The sequence below is a fragment of the Gossypium hirsutum genome, chromosome D06, assembly GCF_007990345.1.
Source record: "Gossypium hirsutum isolate 1008001.06 chromosome D06, Gossypium_hirsutum_v2.1, whole genome shotgun sequence".
Classification (NCBI taxonomy): Eukaryota; Viridiplantae; Streptophyta; class Magnoliopsida; order Malvales; family Malvaceae; genus Gossypium; species Gossypium hirsutum.
In genome coordinates, this window is record NC_053442.1 from 3,783,309 (window position 1) to 3,797,541 (window position 14,233).

The following is a 14,233-nucleotide window of genomic DNA, read 5'->3' on the forward strand; positions in this document are numbered from 1 at the left end:
TTTTCATATGAAAGAAATAGAGCAAGCAAAAGAGTTGTATATTTGGGAATATTTGAATTTTATTGAGACAGTATTGGATTGATTTCGAAATCCCCTGTTTCAACTTTGGAAAATCACCAAAAATTTTAAAAAAATAATTATGGCATGAAATTTATATGTTTGGATTCATTAATGAGTTTATTTTTAAAATAAAAATAAACAATAACATTGTTTTAATTCTGTACAGGGAGTTAAGTAAATTTTAGTAAGGAGAGGTCAGAACTGTCGAGCAGTGAAATAGGGGAATCTTTATAGAATAAACTGCACTAATTGGCCAAACCAAAAATTCTGAAAATTTTATGGTGGAAAGGTATATGAATCTAGTTTTTGGGGAAATTTACGGAACTTAATTTGGATCCCTGTAGCTCCAGATAAAAATAAATTAGTGACCATGACGCAGAAAAACAGCTTGCTGGAAATTGAACAAACAATGAAATTTATGTGTGATTAAAATTATGTTACTATGTAATCATGTGAGGAATTTATTTATTGGTCATATGTTTACTTACTAAGCTATATGCTTATTCGTTTTTATTTTCCCTTGATTATAGTGACATCAATCAGCTCGGAACTTGGACGACGTCAGATAATCATCCACACTATCATCAACTTTTTGGGTATTTTGCAATTAATACTTTGGAAACATGGCATGTATAGATGACTTTATGTAATGGGGTATAAATATGTATATATTCAGTATTGTTCGGTTTAATATGTTGGTGTTTATTAATGGATAAATTATGTCTGAACATATAACTGTAATTGGTTGGAAATATTGAAGTTGTTTGAAATTGTCTTTGAAAATTTGCAGGGGGTTTTATGTAAAAATAAGCAGAAATGCTACCGAGATTTTTATAAAATTTTTTTTATAAGTGTTTGAGTTCTAGTAATACCTCATACTCTATTCCTGCAAGGAACATGGGTAAGGGGTGTTACACTTTTGTTGTAAGTACTACAAGGATTTAAATTTATTTTCTTTAAATGTTTATAATTTTAGTATAGAAATCATTTATGATAGAAATGTAATATATATATTAAACAAATGATTAAATTGTGAAATTATGAAATATGTAAAGAAAAGTATATGTGAAGAATATGAAATGATATAACTGTTTGAATACTAAGTAATGATGTTGTGAAAGAAATATATGTGTGAAAAAGGTATTATACATGTGATTTATTTATTAGGACTAAATTGTGAAATAGGGAAAATGTGAAATATTTTTCAAGACATATATTTATTATTAAAAATTTGTACTAAATTTTTAGAGCTAATTTAGAGCTACTAAGATATTAATAGCATGCTATTAAGAGACCTTAGGGCACTCTCAGATTATTAGCACATTAGTGCTCTTCGTTTAGCACATTCATGCTCTTTGTATAGCACCTTAGTGCTCTTTGTTCATTAGTGCATAATAATGCACCTCTGTATTTGTTTTATATATCCAGTATGTTCTATAAAAGTCTACTATAGGCTAAGGATATGAAATGTGAACAAAAGTGAATCATCAAAGTGTTGTGGTAAGTTTAGTAACTATCAAAGGGAAGTTAAATTTTGTTGAAGTAAGGTATAGTTGTAGACATTTGCATGTGTGTAAATATGTATTAATTGGATAAGTTTAAACATTATGTTATGATTCATTTACCTATTTATTAATTTGTAGTGCTTACTAAGCCTTCACCTACTTAACGCGTTTATTTCAACGCATAGGTACAGTTAGACTTGAAGCGCTAAAGTCGAGCTAGGAGATCTCTCATTTCATCACATCTCCAAGAGCTACAAGAGTAGGTACTATATTTTGAGTTAAAATGACATGTACATAGGTAGACCAAATGTGTTCCCAAGTGTCAGGGACTAAAATGCCAACTCTTAAAACTTTATTTATTTTGGTATTTTAAATTGAAATATTTTAGTTCTATATGAAATGAATTATTGATAGTCATATATATGCTTGCAATTGTGGCTTGATAATGCAATAATTTGGTTGAAGTGGAGTGGTTTTTGAATTGCCTTAAGGTAACTTGAAATAGTTTTAAGTGTTGTAAAGAAACAAAAACTTTGCAAGGGGTTTAACAAAGTTTTCAACTGATTTTAACAAAATTTACCTAACCTAGGCTTTGAAACTTAAAATTTTCAAAACAGATTGTAATTTTGGTATCAATATCACTCTTGGTATCAATTTCAAAAGCAAGGTACCGATACCATAATCAAAATGAATTTTTGGAGTTTCAAAATGCCATTTTGGGATTGATTTTGTGCAGAGGTATAGATACATTTCTCACTTATCAAATATAGGTGCACCCTCAAGAAATTTGTATCTCATTTTCAAATATCATATAAACCAAGCTTCATTATCATAGATTTAGTTACATATCATATTTATACTATAGCTGTAACACCCCTTACCCAAGACCGTTGCCGGATTCAAGCATGAGGCGTTATCTAACTTAACTTACAAGTTTGGAGCATAAAAATTTGCTTTTAGAATTAATTTTACTATTCACAACAAAACCGTCCACCTGCGCGACTGTCACTAATTTAATTATAACTAGAGTTACAAAACTCGAAATTTAAATACGTAAATTTTTCCTGAAACTAGACTCATATGTCTTCTTACCATAAAATTTTTAGAATTTTTGGTTTAGCCAATTAGTACAGTTTATTCATTGAAGACTCCCATGTTTCACTGTCAAACAGTTCTGACCACCACTCACTAAAAATAAATTATCTCAATGTACAGATTTCATATGGTGTTTCTACTTGTTTATATAGAAAATAGACTCACTAAGGAATCTATACATATAAATTATGACTCATAATTCTTTCTGTAAAATTTTTAATGAATTTCTAAATTCAGAATAGAGGACTTCAAAAATTATTCTGACCCTGTTTCACTAAAATTCAAATATCTCAAAATATAAAAGTCCTTTGCCTACACCATTTCTTTCATGTAAAAATAGACTTAATAAGCTTTAATCTATATATCATTCACTCTCTAATTCTATTTCTACTATTTTTGGGGATTTTTGAAATTCACATCACTGTTGCTGTCCCAAAAACTGCTTCTTTGCAAAAAAAAATTTTACTTTTTATAGTTTCTTTGTTTTCATTACCATTTAAGCATACATAACACCAAAACATATTCTTTACTAACCATTTCAATAGCTAATCTTTGGCCATATCATATGAACATACTCAAAATGAATAAGTGTAATACCCCCTACCCGTATTCGTCGCCGAAATAGAGTATGAGGCATTACCAGATTTTACCGATTTTTTTTTTCAAGATAGATTTATCATATTCATAAGATAATTTCATCACATACCAAAACCAAAATTTGTTAGCCATACCAATGGCTAACCATACATTCATTTCACATTAACATCTAATTTACTAGCTTATACATGCCATTGATTTCCAAAATAAAGTTCTTTTATGTACCGAGATCTCGAGATTGATAGTGTGATGTGTCTCCGACCAAATCCGACCTCCGAGCTCTTAACTCTACAAACAGGGGAAAAAGAAACAGGGTAAGCACTTTGTGCTTAGTAAGTTCACGCAACAGGAATTATACTTACCATACTTATACATCCATCATTTAATAACACAAGCACACATCCAATTCACATAAACATATACCTATCACATACAAACTCAACCTCATGCAAATTCATTACAAAGATAAATGATTGATGAGCTCATCAATTCCATGATTTCCATTTCCTTGTTATTTTTCCATATTTATCCCGTTGAATTACTTGGAATTTCGATGGATTTTCAGAGGTACACTTTAGTGTACAAATCCGGGTCCGTCAATTCATATTCATGTGCGCACATTTCCATTTCAGAGAGCACACTCCCGCGAACCTCATCCTTACAGCGGATTACCAGTCCAGGCTAAATCCCCTGTAATGTAAACTCATAGAGTATTGTCGGGATTACCAGTCCAGGCTAAATCCCCTGCAACGACAATTACTCTAATGAGCTTGGATCTGAATTACCAGTCCAGGCTAAATTCAGACCCTAATTCGGATTACCCATCCGGGCTAAATCCATTTTCCACATATTCTTCGGGAGGGCTATATCAGGATAGGATCACCCATCCGGGCTAGATCCTTTTTACCGTCAATTCCTTTTTCAGAGATCCATCGAATTTTTCCTTTCATTCAACCGGGATTTATTTCCTCTTTTCATCAAGAATATCAATACTTCATCAATTATCATACATTAAACATCCAAATCATATTCACATCAATAACAAACATTTCAAGCATTTATGAATATAATTCAAGTTATATGAACTTACCTCGACAATTGTTCGTAAACAAAAATCTACTAATCCCGAACTTTTTCTTTTCCTCGTTCTTGCTTTGTATTTGAATTTTCCGGATCTAAATAAATAAATTTAATCATTAATATAATACATTTCATGTTCATATGTAACTTTCTCTACAATTCCATTATTATTTATAGTGCATTCAAAGCTGCCTCACTGAGTCACAGTCACTAAATTATTTATATCTTGAGCTACAGAACTCCAAATTAAGATCCGTTAATTTTCCCTGAAACTAGACTCACATATATTCTTACCATAAAAAATTAAGAATTTTTGGTTTAGCCAATAAGTACAGTTTATTCTTTAAAGTTTCCCCTGTTTCACTGTATGACAGTTCTGACCCCTCTTCACTAAAAATTAATTATCTCACTTTACAGAATTAGGATGATGCTTCCCTTTATTTCCTCAGAAAATAGACTCATTAAGGATTCTAAGCATGTAAATTATAACTCATAATCATTTTTGTACAATTTTTAATGATTTTCAAAAGTCAGAACAGGGGAACCCGAATTCATTCTGACATTGTCTCACAAAATCTATTATATCTCATGATTTACAATTCCATTGCTTACACCGTTTCTTTTATAAGAAACTAGATTCAATAAGCTTTAATTTCATATTTTATTTATCCTCCAATTCGATCTCTACAATTTTTTGTGATTTTTCAAAGTTAGAGTACTGCTGCTGTCCAAAACTGTTTTAGTGCATGGTGTTAATTACCATTTTTCCCTAAACTTCCAATAAATGATAATTTCATCCTTGCTCAATTAACCTCTCAATTGAGCTGGTTTTTCTCAATTAACACATTATTCCATCAATTTAAACTACCTTATAAACTTTGGAAATCAGAATTTTAGCACTAGCCTTTAATTTCAAACTTTTTCACAATTAGGTCCTATAAATCAATTTCTATTAAAATTACCTAATAAAATCATCTCATAGACAATTTAAAGCTTCAATTTCATACTATTTCATCATAAAATTCCAGCACATATTCATAGAAACTTTCATTTTCATTCATAAAATCAAAAGCTAATGAATTTAGTAATAGGACCTAGTTGTAAAAGTCTTAGAAACACAAAAATTACAAGAAAAATGCAAGAATTAACTCACTTGGTGCAAAAATTATGAAAAACCAGATTGAAGAAACCCTTAGGACGTTTTTGGCTGATGAGAGTGCAGAAAATTAAAGAGAAATCTAGATAATTCCACTTTAGTCCTAACTTTTAAAGCAAATTTTGTAATATTCCAATTTTACCCTTATTTCTTCAATTCTCCTGATTTTTCTCAGCGTATGCCGCCCAAAATATCTCCTTTTGGGGTTATTTTCAATTTATGTCCCTCCTCATTTCACAATTGAGCTATTTAATCCCTCTAGTAACTTTTACATTTTTTTCAATTTAGTCCTTTTCACTTAATTGACTACCCAAACATTAATATTTTCTAACGAAATTTTAATACCATATTACTAACACTTCATAAATATTTATAAAAATATTTTTGACTCGGTTTTACGAGATCGAAGTCTCGATATCTTATTTTTACCTAATTCCTTCAATAATTTCTTTTTCTAACTAACCACTAAATCGGTAAAATTTTTCTATCGGTAGTTTCATACGATTTTTCCTATCATATCAATATTCATGCAAAAATATTAAAATAAATTTCTCTTTAAATCGGATTTGTGGTTACGAAACCACTATTCCGATAATTTTGAATTTGAGACATTACAATAAGTCTCTATACATGCCATAACTTTAAACGTTTTGAAATCATATAATACCGAAATGTCTGTTGATAGTGTGATACGAGGCTCCGACGATCCCCAATTCAAGCAAGCTCAAAACACTATAAAACAAAGGAAAGGAAGAAAGGTGTAAGCTACTAATAACTTAGTAAGTTACATGTAAACAATAAGTACTCATTTAATAATTAACATATAACTTATCAATACATTTCTTAGCAATTTCAATCACTTACACATGCACAATCTTACCAATTCACTTGCACATACATTTACACACTTAACCTTTATCACACATGCTCATTCTTTCAAATGTACCTGTATACACACTTCATTTCATGTTCACTTTAACTCATTATTAATCTCGTTGAACACTCGGATATACACGGATACGTAGAGAATTAGCACATAAGTGCCACACTGATATGTAGCCGAAGCTACCACTGATATGTAGCCGTAGCTACAACTGAAATGTAGCCGTAGCTACCACTGAAATGTAGCCGAAGCTACCGCTGAAATGTAGCCGAAGCTACCGCTGATCAATAACACTGGAAATGTCCACGGGCCTGCTCACACAAGCTGTCAGGTGTCCGCAACACATGCTAGATCACCCAGCAGCCGGGACTCACTGTAACACTGTAACACTGGTCTCTAGTGACATGTCACTTGTATCCACTTCTATTCCTAAGTTCAACCGGGAATTTACACTTAACACTTTATTTTAAACACTTTATGACTTGAATAATTCATGAATAATTTTCCTTGCACATTCAATATTAATTCACATATCAAATATAATTCACAATTTATAAAAATATAACTATTATTTACACGTAACTTACCTCGGATGCAAAACGACTATTTTCGTAAATTAGTCGATAACCTTCTCTTTTCCCCGATCACTTCCACTATTTCTTCTTTCTTGATCTATATTAACACAATTTAATATATTTTATCAACATTCTATTCAAATACAATTCATACACAATATTTTGGAAAATTTACATTTTTTTCCATAACTTTTCAAAAATGACACTTTTTCTCCAAAGCTCGTAAAAATAATATTCACTAAATTCTTAAATTCCAAACCTCACTAAATCATATTTCATGCTCATAACAGCCCTCAATTTCACAAAATTACAACTTTATGCACACTTTACTATCTTTCACAATTTAGTCATTTTTCAACATTTTTATCGAAATTTATCTAGTAAAACTCGTAATTAACACTTCAAACATTCATTATCTAACATCACTCATCAAATTACAACTATATCATGAATGGGTAAATTTTTAAACTTTAATTCCATTTAAAATAAATGGTAGAAACATGACATTCAAGCTTCAATAAGCATAAAAATACGAAAATAATTAAAAACGGGGCAAGAAATCACTTACAATTGAGCTTAGAAAAATCAAGAACCCTAGCTATGGTAACATGTAATTTTTGGCAGCAAGCTCCAATTTTGAAGAAGATGAACACTTATTTTCATCTTATTTTGTCTTTTATTCAATTTTGACAAAAATGCCCTTGACCCATTTACTTAGATATTTTTCTAGAATTACCCTTATGTGTCCATAACACTAATTTATGGTCTATTTGCCATATAAACGCTTCCAATTTCATGCAATAATTCAATTAAGTCACTTAATCACTAACTAGACACACTTTGCATTTTTTTTCTCAATTTAGTCCTAAAAATTCAATTAGACACTAAATCATTAAAATTTCCTATCCATATTTTCACACAATATTTCAATCAATCGGTAATTAATAAAAATTTATAAAATTAAATTATTTCACTTCGAATTTGTGGTTACGAAACCACTGTTCCGATTAGGCCCTATTTCGGGCTATCACAATAGCCCTAATAATCAATTACAAACTCAAAAATGTATATACAAATTAATATATCAAATTATGCTTGTGACCAAACAGGGAATTAAAGCTACTAATATGTCTTGACCCAACAGAGAATCCGAGATAATGTGTCCTCAACTCAATTGGGAATTAAAGAACTCTCCTCTCAATCCAACATAGAATACAAGAGTCAAATAAAATGCGCCAAATGCTAATTGTACCAAAGTGCTAGAATAATTCCCGACCCCTATAGCTCTAGAGAACTATCAAATAATGTGTGCCGAACACTAAAATTTTTTTCAATGCAAACAAATCTTATGACATATCAACTATATTTAAAGACTTTCGTTTAATAAAGCATTTTCACAAATTAACATTATCAAAAAATATATCATTCATTATTCCCAACTAATTAATATGGAATCACTTTAACACACATTAACCATTTTAAATTCATCAAATCATAGTAAATCATTTCACATCAATAATTCATCATGATACCACAATCAATGACATACCATTCTCAATATCAAACCAAACAGTGCATTATATAAATATCATTAAACCATCATTAATAATTCTTTAACACAAGGTAAATTGTATTATTTATTATTTTTATATTATTATTTATTTTATTTTATTTTATTATATATACTTAACACATTATTAAATATCTAACATTAATCAAAATTTCATTTAAATTAAAAGATACAGTAACACTTATCCCAAATCAAATGAACCAACTATTTCATCCATTAAACATATATTATTCACAAATCACCGTATCAGCCAAATATCAATAATAAATTCTCTAATCTAAACTATTTAATTAAGTCTTATAAAGAAAATGAATTAGGTTAGTACAAACTGTAACCGTCTTGTGTACTTTATTTTTCGAGGTTTCGATTATCTTTTTAGCTCATTACATTAGTATTTTAGAGTGTATTTGGATGGGCAGTGCGTTTATCTGCAGTTAATATAAAAATAACGGTGACGATGAGATTAAATACTGTAACAATATTGTAGCATAAGATAAAAAATAAACTAAATACACCACATTACACCCCACCGCTCATCCAAACTTACCCTTAGCTAGCTTGACTTGAGTTCTCCGGCACATGAGAATTAAGCTTTCTTTCACTATCTAACAACAATTGAACATAGCTAGTTTCCCATTACATTTTCTCCTCTGCCTTCACCCACGTCTTTCTCTCTATTTTCTTCTCTCTAAACCTTTTCTAATTTTTGTCAAATGGAGACGAAAAATTTAGCCCCCTACAGCCGGTTAATGCTTAGCATTCGAGTGGGTTTGTTGTCATTAAATAATAATGACACTTAGCACATCAACTTAATCTTATTACTCTCAACGACATCTAGCCATTATCTCTTAATTATTCTTTAAAATTTATTTCATAATATCAAATTTCTCCACTTAGTAATCGACTCAAGTTTAGCTTCCACTAACTTGGGCAAATTGCCTTTTAACTCCATTTTTATATTATGGTACAATTATAGTTAAACCCCTCCAAGTTTACCAAAATCTCAATTTAATTACTAAGTTTTCTGTCCTTCAGGGTTGCAATTTTGGTTACTTCTAGCAGGATCAAGTTGATTCGGATATTTTTAACAATATCTAGGTGGTTGCTCCACCTGAGGTTGTTGGTAATACTTTTTTAGGCCGAATGGTTGACCATATTGGTTGTAAGCAACATAACCCTGATATTATGCGATTACTTGTTGCTAATAATATTGCTCCTGATTAGAATACTCCCCCTAACAGTGTTGGTTATCTCCATACTGGTTAGAACACTAGTTTTGGAAACCCTTTTTGTATTTGAACTTTTTTTCTTGCACTTTTGAAATGTTCCTAGCCAGTCAAGCTATAGCTTCTTCCTCAAATTCCCACTAACAACACTAACTATTATAACAATTAAGTAACGCAAATGTTGGGGTAAATTGTGATGGTGGCTTACACCATGTATGGTGCAAAAAGCCACTGAGACTAGAGGCCTAGGATGATGTTTTAGCATAACGATGGCCAATGGTTGATCTTGTATCGTGTCTCTTCCCTTGATCTTTGAAAAGAGAGGTGCTTATAGAGGGTGGTTTAAAGTTTATTTGTCGTAAAATGATTGTCTTATTAGTAGAATCAAATTTAGACATAAGTTAAGGTATGACATAGATGTATCTTCATGCGAGGTTGGTGTGCTTGGAAAGTTGAGAGAACTAATAAAATTCGATTTGAGGTTGCATCTATCCTTGATTGAATTATGACGTTGCTTTTCATAGTGTGGGGTATCCAAGTACGGGGTGCTTATTATGTATAACAATAGTAAATGAACTTATAAATAATCTCATTTCACTAATATGTTAAAAGGGCGTTTGGTTCACAGAATGTAATATCACTTCTAATTATAGGATCACTAAAATGTAAAATTTTTTAGTACATTATCGGGTATGTTACATTACTTTATTTGGTTCATCTAATTGAAATGTAATTTTTTTTGTTATTTATTTGATAAAATATAAAATTAACTAAAAGTGCATTTTACTAGGCTATCATTACTATAAAATTTGCATTTTGTTTTTTCGGCATGAATAAAGAAAGAACTTGAAACAATTTTAGAAATCTTTAATATACAAATTAATCATACACACTTGAAATTTAGTTTTTCTTTTGAAGGATCAAATAAAGTTTATATGTGATATAAATTCAAGGTATAAAAAACCATGTGTTGATACATTATTTTAAGAGTGTATAAATTGGAATAATTAGAGAAATTTTAAGCTACAAAAACTATTGGTCACAGAAAAATAACCCAAGCACATTGTTTAAGAATAAAACAGGATGACTGGGAAAAAACAATTTTTGGGCATTGATCAACCCATACTAAAAAATTGAATGCAACTATCACTATAATTACCATGAAAAATTAAACACAGATATTTTAAATTTTATCTTAATTATGAAAAATATAATATATATATATCAAATAAAAATAAAAATAAAAATATATATCAAATAAAAATAAAAATAAAAATCACATTCTTTTCCTTTTTAATAAAGATTATTATTTAATACGATAAAATATATGATGAAATTTTTTAATTCTAAAAGTGAAGTTAAGAAAGCTAATTGAGTTCTTCCTTGATTGGTATCGATATTATTGTCTATACAAGAGGATATAGATTAAACCGTGTTGAAGTGCTTTTATCATCCCATTGAAGAGTTGGAAGGAATTATAGATAGTTAAAAGTAATTTGTATTCTTAAAAAAAAAGTGAAGTTAAGAAATTACCATGAATTTTATTTATATTTTTTAGATATTAATTAAGTATACTTATCATCTCCACCATATCGAATAATTATCTTTTAAATAAATATGTTTTATTTTATTTAAGGGGTAAAACTGACCAAAATTATTATTTTTTTAAAATTATCATAGAATGAAGATTACCCAAAATATAATATTACCTAAGGAAAAGTTGATAATAAAATGACTACACTTTTATATTATGCTGGAATCTCACAAAATCTCAGATTACTTGAAGTAAACATCTCTCAATATATCTTAGATTCCAATTATGATAAGATAATTAAACATCACATAAACCAAACATGCTGTTAGATTAATCCTTGAATTGCTTCAAATTGGTAACAAAATTCTACCGGTTTGATTTTAATATCAATCAATACCGATGGTACCAGTCTGTATCCACAAATACTAGTAGTCAACACCATTAAATGTGTTTCATTGGTCATTTGCAACTCTACATTTAGGTACAACAAAATTCAAGCTGCTCTGCATTCTTCAAAATTGTTCAAATGCCCCACATCTGAACCCACAATAACATCACTCATATATATAGAATCATTTATATTTATATATGTATAGACCCTGCTAGAATTTTCCAAATTTTCAACACCATCATAAAAATAAATAATAAACACAGAAGCAACAAAAGATGGCATACTTACTAATCTAAGAGTCCTCCTTCCATTCCTTGTTGTCCCTAATTGCGAAACTGAATCCCAGGGACGGAATCAATGTCTATTTTTTCCACGACCTGTGCTTGGCCTGCATTTGCATGGACTTTTTCTACTACTTGGTTTAAACCAGGCATGATTTTTGAAGCCTCCATTTGACTTGAAGTCGGATCAGTAATCTTTGAAGCAACATCGTCCCCGTTAGTCAATTTAACTGAATCAGTTTGATCGTCACAGACCACGGAGGAATTTTCAACATCTGGAACCTCATGGTTGCTATGAAGAGGATTTGCAGCCATTAACTGCTCATTTTTAGAATTATCAGCAACCTCGGGAGCCAATGCCACATCTGCAGAAGGCATCTCTCGCTCACTCGAGTCACTTGTTATCTTTGCATCTTTGAGATTATTCGTCGCCTCGGTACCTAATGTTTCTGAACCCAACGCAGTAAAAGAATCAGTTTGGATTGATTCGGGTTTATGCGAATCATCCGAACCAATAGCCGAATTGCTTGTAGGATTGTCTTGAGAACGATCAGCTTTTTTCCCCAAGAATTTTGTTTTCAACATTTTCTTCTTGAATCGTGATTTCTTTGGCTTAGGAGCCTTCACAGTCGTCTCATCAGGATTGCTAGCTGTCTCGATTGCCCTCTTTCTACAAGGAATAACCGTTAACTGAGAGTTGCCAAGTGCCCTATCAGTTAATTGAGATGTACTCAACTGAATAGCCAGTAGAGCAACTCTAGCAGCTTTGATCTCTGCTTCTTTTTTCGTTTTCGCTGAAGCTCCAATATACCGAATGCCTCCTATCTCAACTGTACATGAGTAGTGAGGCAATCGACCCGTTGCTTCATCCTTCTGAATCTGATAAACCGGAATAGCATAATTCATCTTCTGCGCATACTCCTGTAGTAGATTTTTGCACAAGCCTGTCTCGTGCTGAAGCAGACATCACATCGAAACTCATTAATCTACTACTCCAAAAAACTTACAACAAAATTATATTACTTATCATTGCAAGCTACGAATTTCAAGTATGAAGTGCAGTTCATAATTGAAAATGCCACCACTAAATGGATCTCATACCCGAAACCACATTACGACGAAATGAAGAAACTTACAACAGGTTGAGAGATGCTTTCATTAGCTTCACCGGCTTTGAACAACTCCAAGAGAGCCACTTCAGCTGCCGATTGCTCTGCAGCCTTGCGATTAAAAAACCCGGGTAACGAATCGTATTTAACATTGTTTACAGTTACAGTTGATCGGAAAGAAGGTTTATGGGACGGTCCTTCCTTGAAAGTCTCGTATACAGGTGTTGGAAGACCCACCTTTTGTGCATACTCCTGCAATTGGCTCTTGAAAACATAGCAATTCGAAACACCTGAAAATAATATAAGCATAAATGGAAGCAAAGGTAAGTTGCAGTCCCACTTAAATTGAAAATTAAGAGCTCTATAAGCATAATAAGGATCATTCCCTTAAAATAATCAACAGAGAGCTATGAACATTCTACTTAAATTCAAAACACTTAAACACAACATAATTCATCATAGTAATAATTGAATTCCCCCCCCAAAAAAAAGCTTTTCACGATAATTTTTTTTTTACAATTTATCAACTAATTGAATAAATTCTACATACATGATACACAGTAAATGATACTCAAATTAGATATAAATGTATCAATTTATTCAATTGGAAGAGAGATTAAAACCAGAAAAAAAAAAGTTAAAAAAGAAAAAAGAAATTCCAGCAAAGAAATAATTTTTTTAATACCTGAGAAGTTTTCGTTGGTGGGCATGACTTAATTTGATACTTGAAAGAATCTGACTAACTGAAACTTTGAAGGAAATAAGAAGAAAAATCATATATTTTGGGTTTGATTTTGATAGGAAGAGACTGTGAAAACTTTCTAGTAGCAATGAAGTGAACGAAAAAGGGTTTCTGATTCTCTTTAAAAGAGTTCCCCCAAAATTCGCGTACACGGGAGTTAATGAATGCGAATGATCATTACCGCACGATGTGATCTTAGGGGTTGAATCCTACTGTCAATGAAAATTTTCAGATTTTTTTTTTATTTTTGTAGCCAAAATAAAAACTTTCAGGTTTTTTTTTTCATTTCTTTTGGGTAAATTTTATAAATAGTCACTCAACTATCAGCTTTTTTTTTAGTCATCCAAGTTTAAAATTTTCTATTTTAATCACTAATTATATCAAAATTTAATATTTTAGTCAGGATGTTGACATATTAACACGACATTT

The 14,233-nt window shown here is 30.8% G+C and overlaps 1 protein-coding gene across 1 annotated transcript; it reads right to left on the reverse strand.

The window, feature by feature from the left end:
- Window positions 1-11,590: 11,590 nt before the first annotated feature.
- On the reverse strand, window positions 11,591-14,024 carry LOC107942931 (double-stranded RNA-binding protein 1). The gene is made up of 3 exons (XM_016876667.2): window positions 13,748-14,024; window positions 13,090-13,352; window positions 11,591-12,907 (listed from the first exon to the last, which is right to left on the reverse strand). The coding sequence occupies exons 1-3, from the start codon at window positions 13,770-13,772 to the stop codon at window positions 11,996-11,998; spliced, it is 1,200 nt and encodes a 399-aa protein (XP_016732156.2). The 5' UTR covers window positions 13,773-14,024; the 3' UTR covers window positions 11,591-11,995.
- Between the last annotated feature and the right edge of the window lie 209 nt (window positions 14,025-14,233).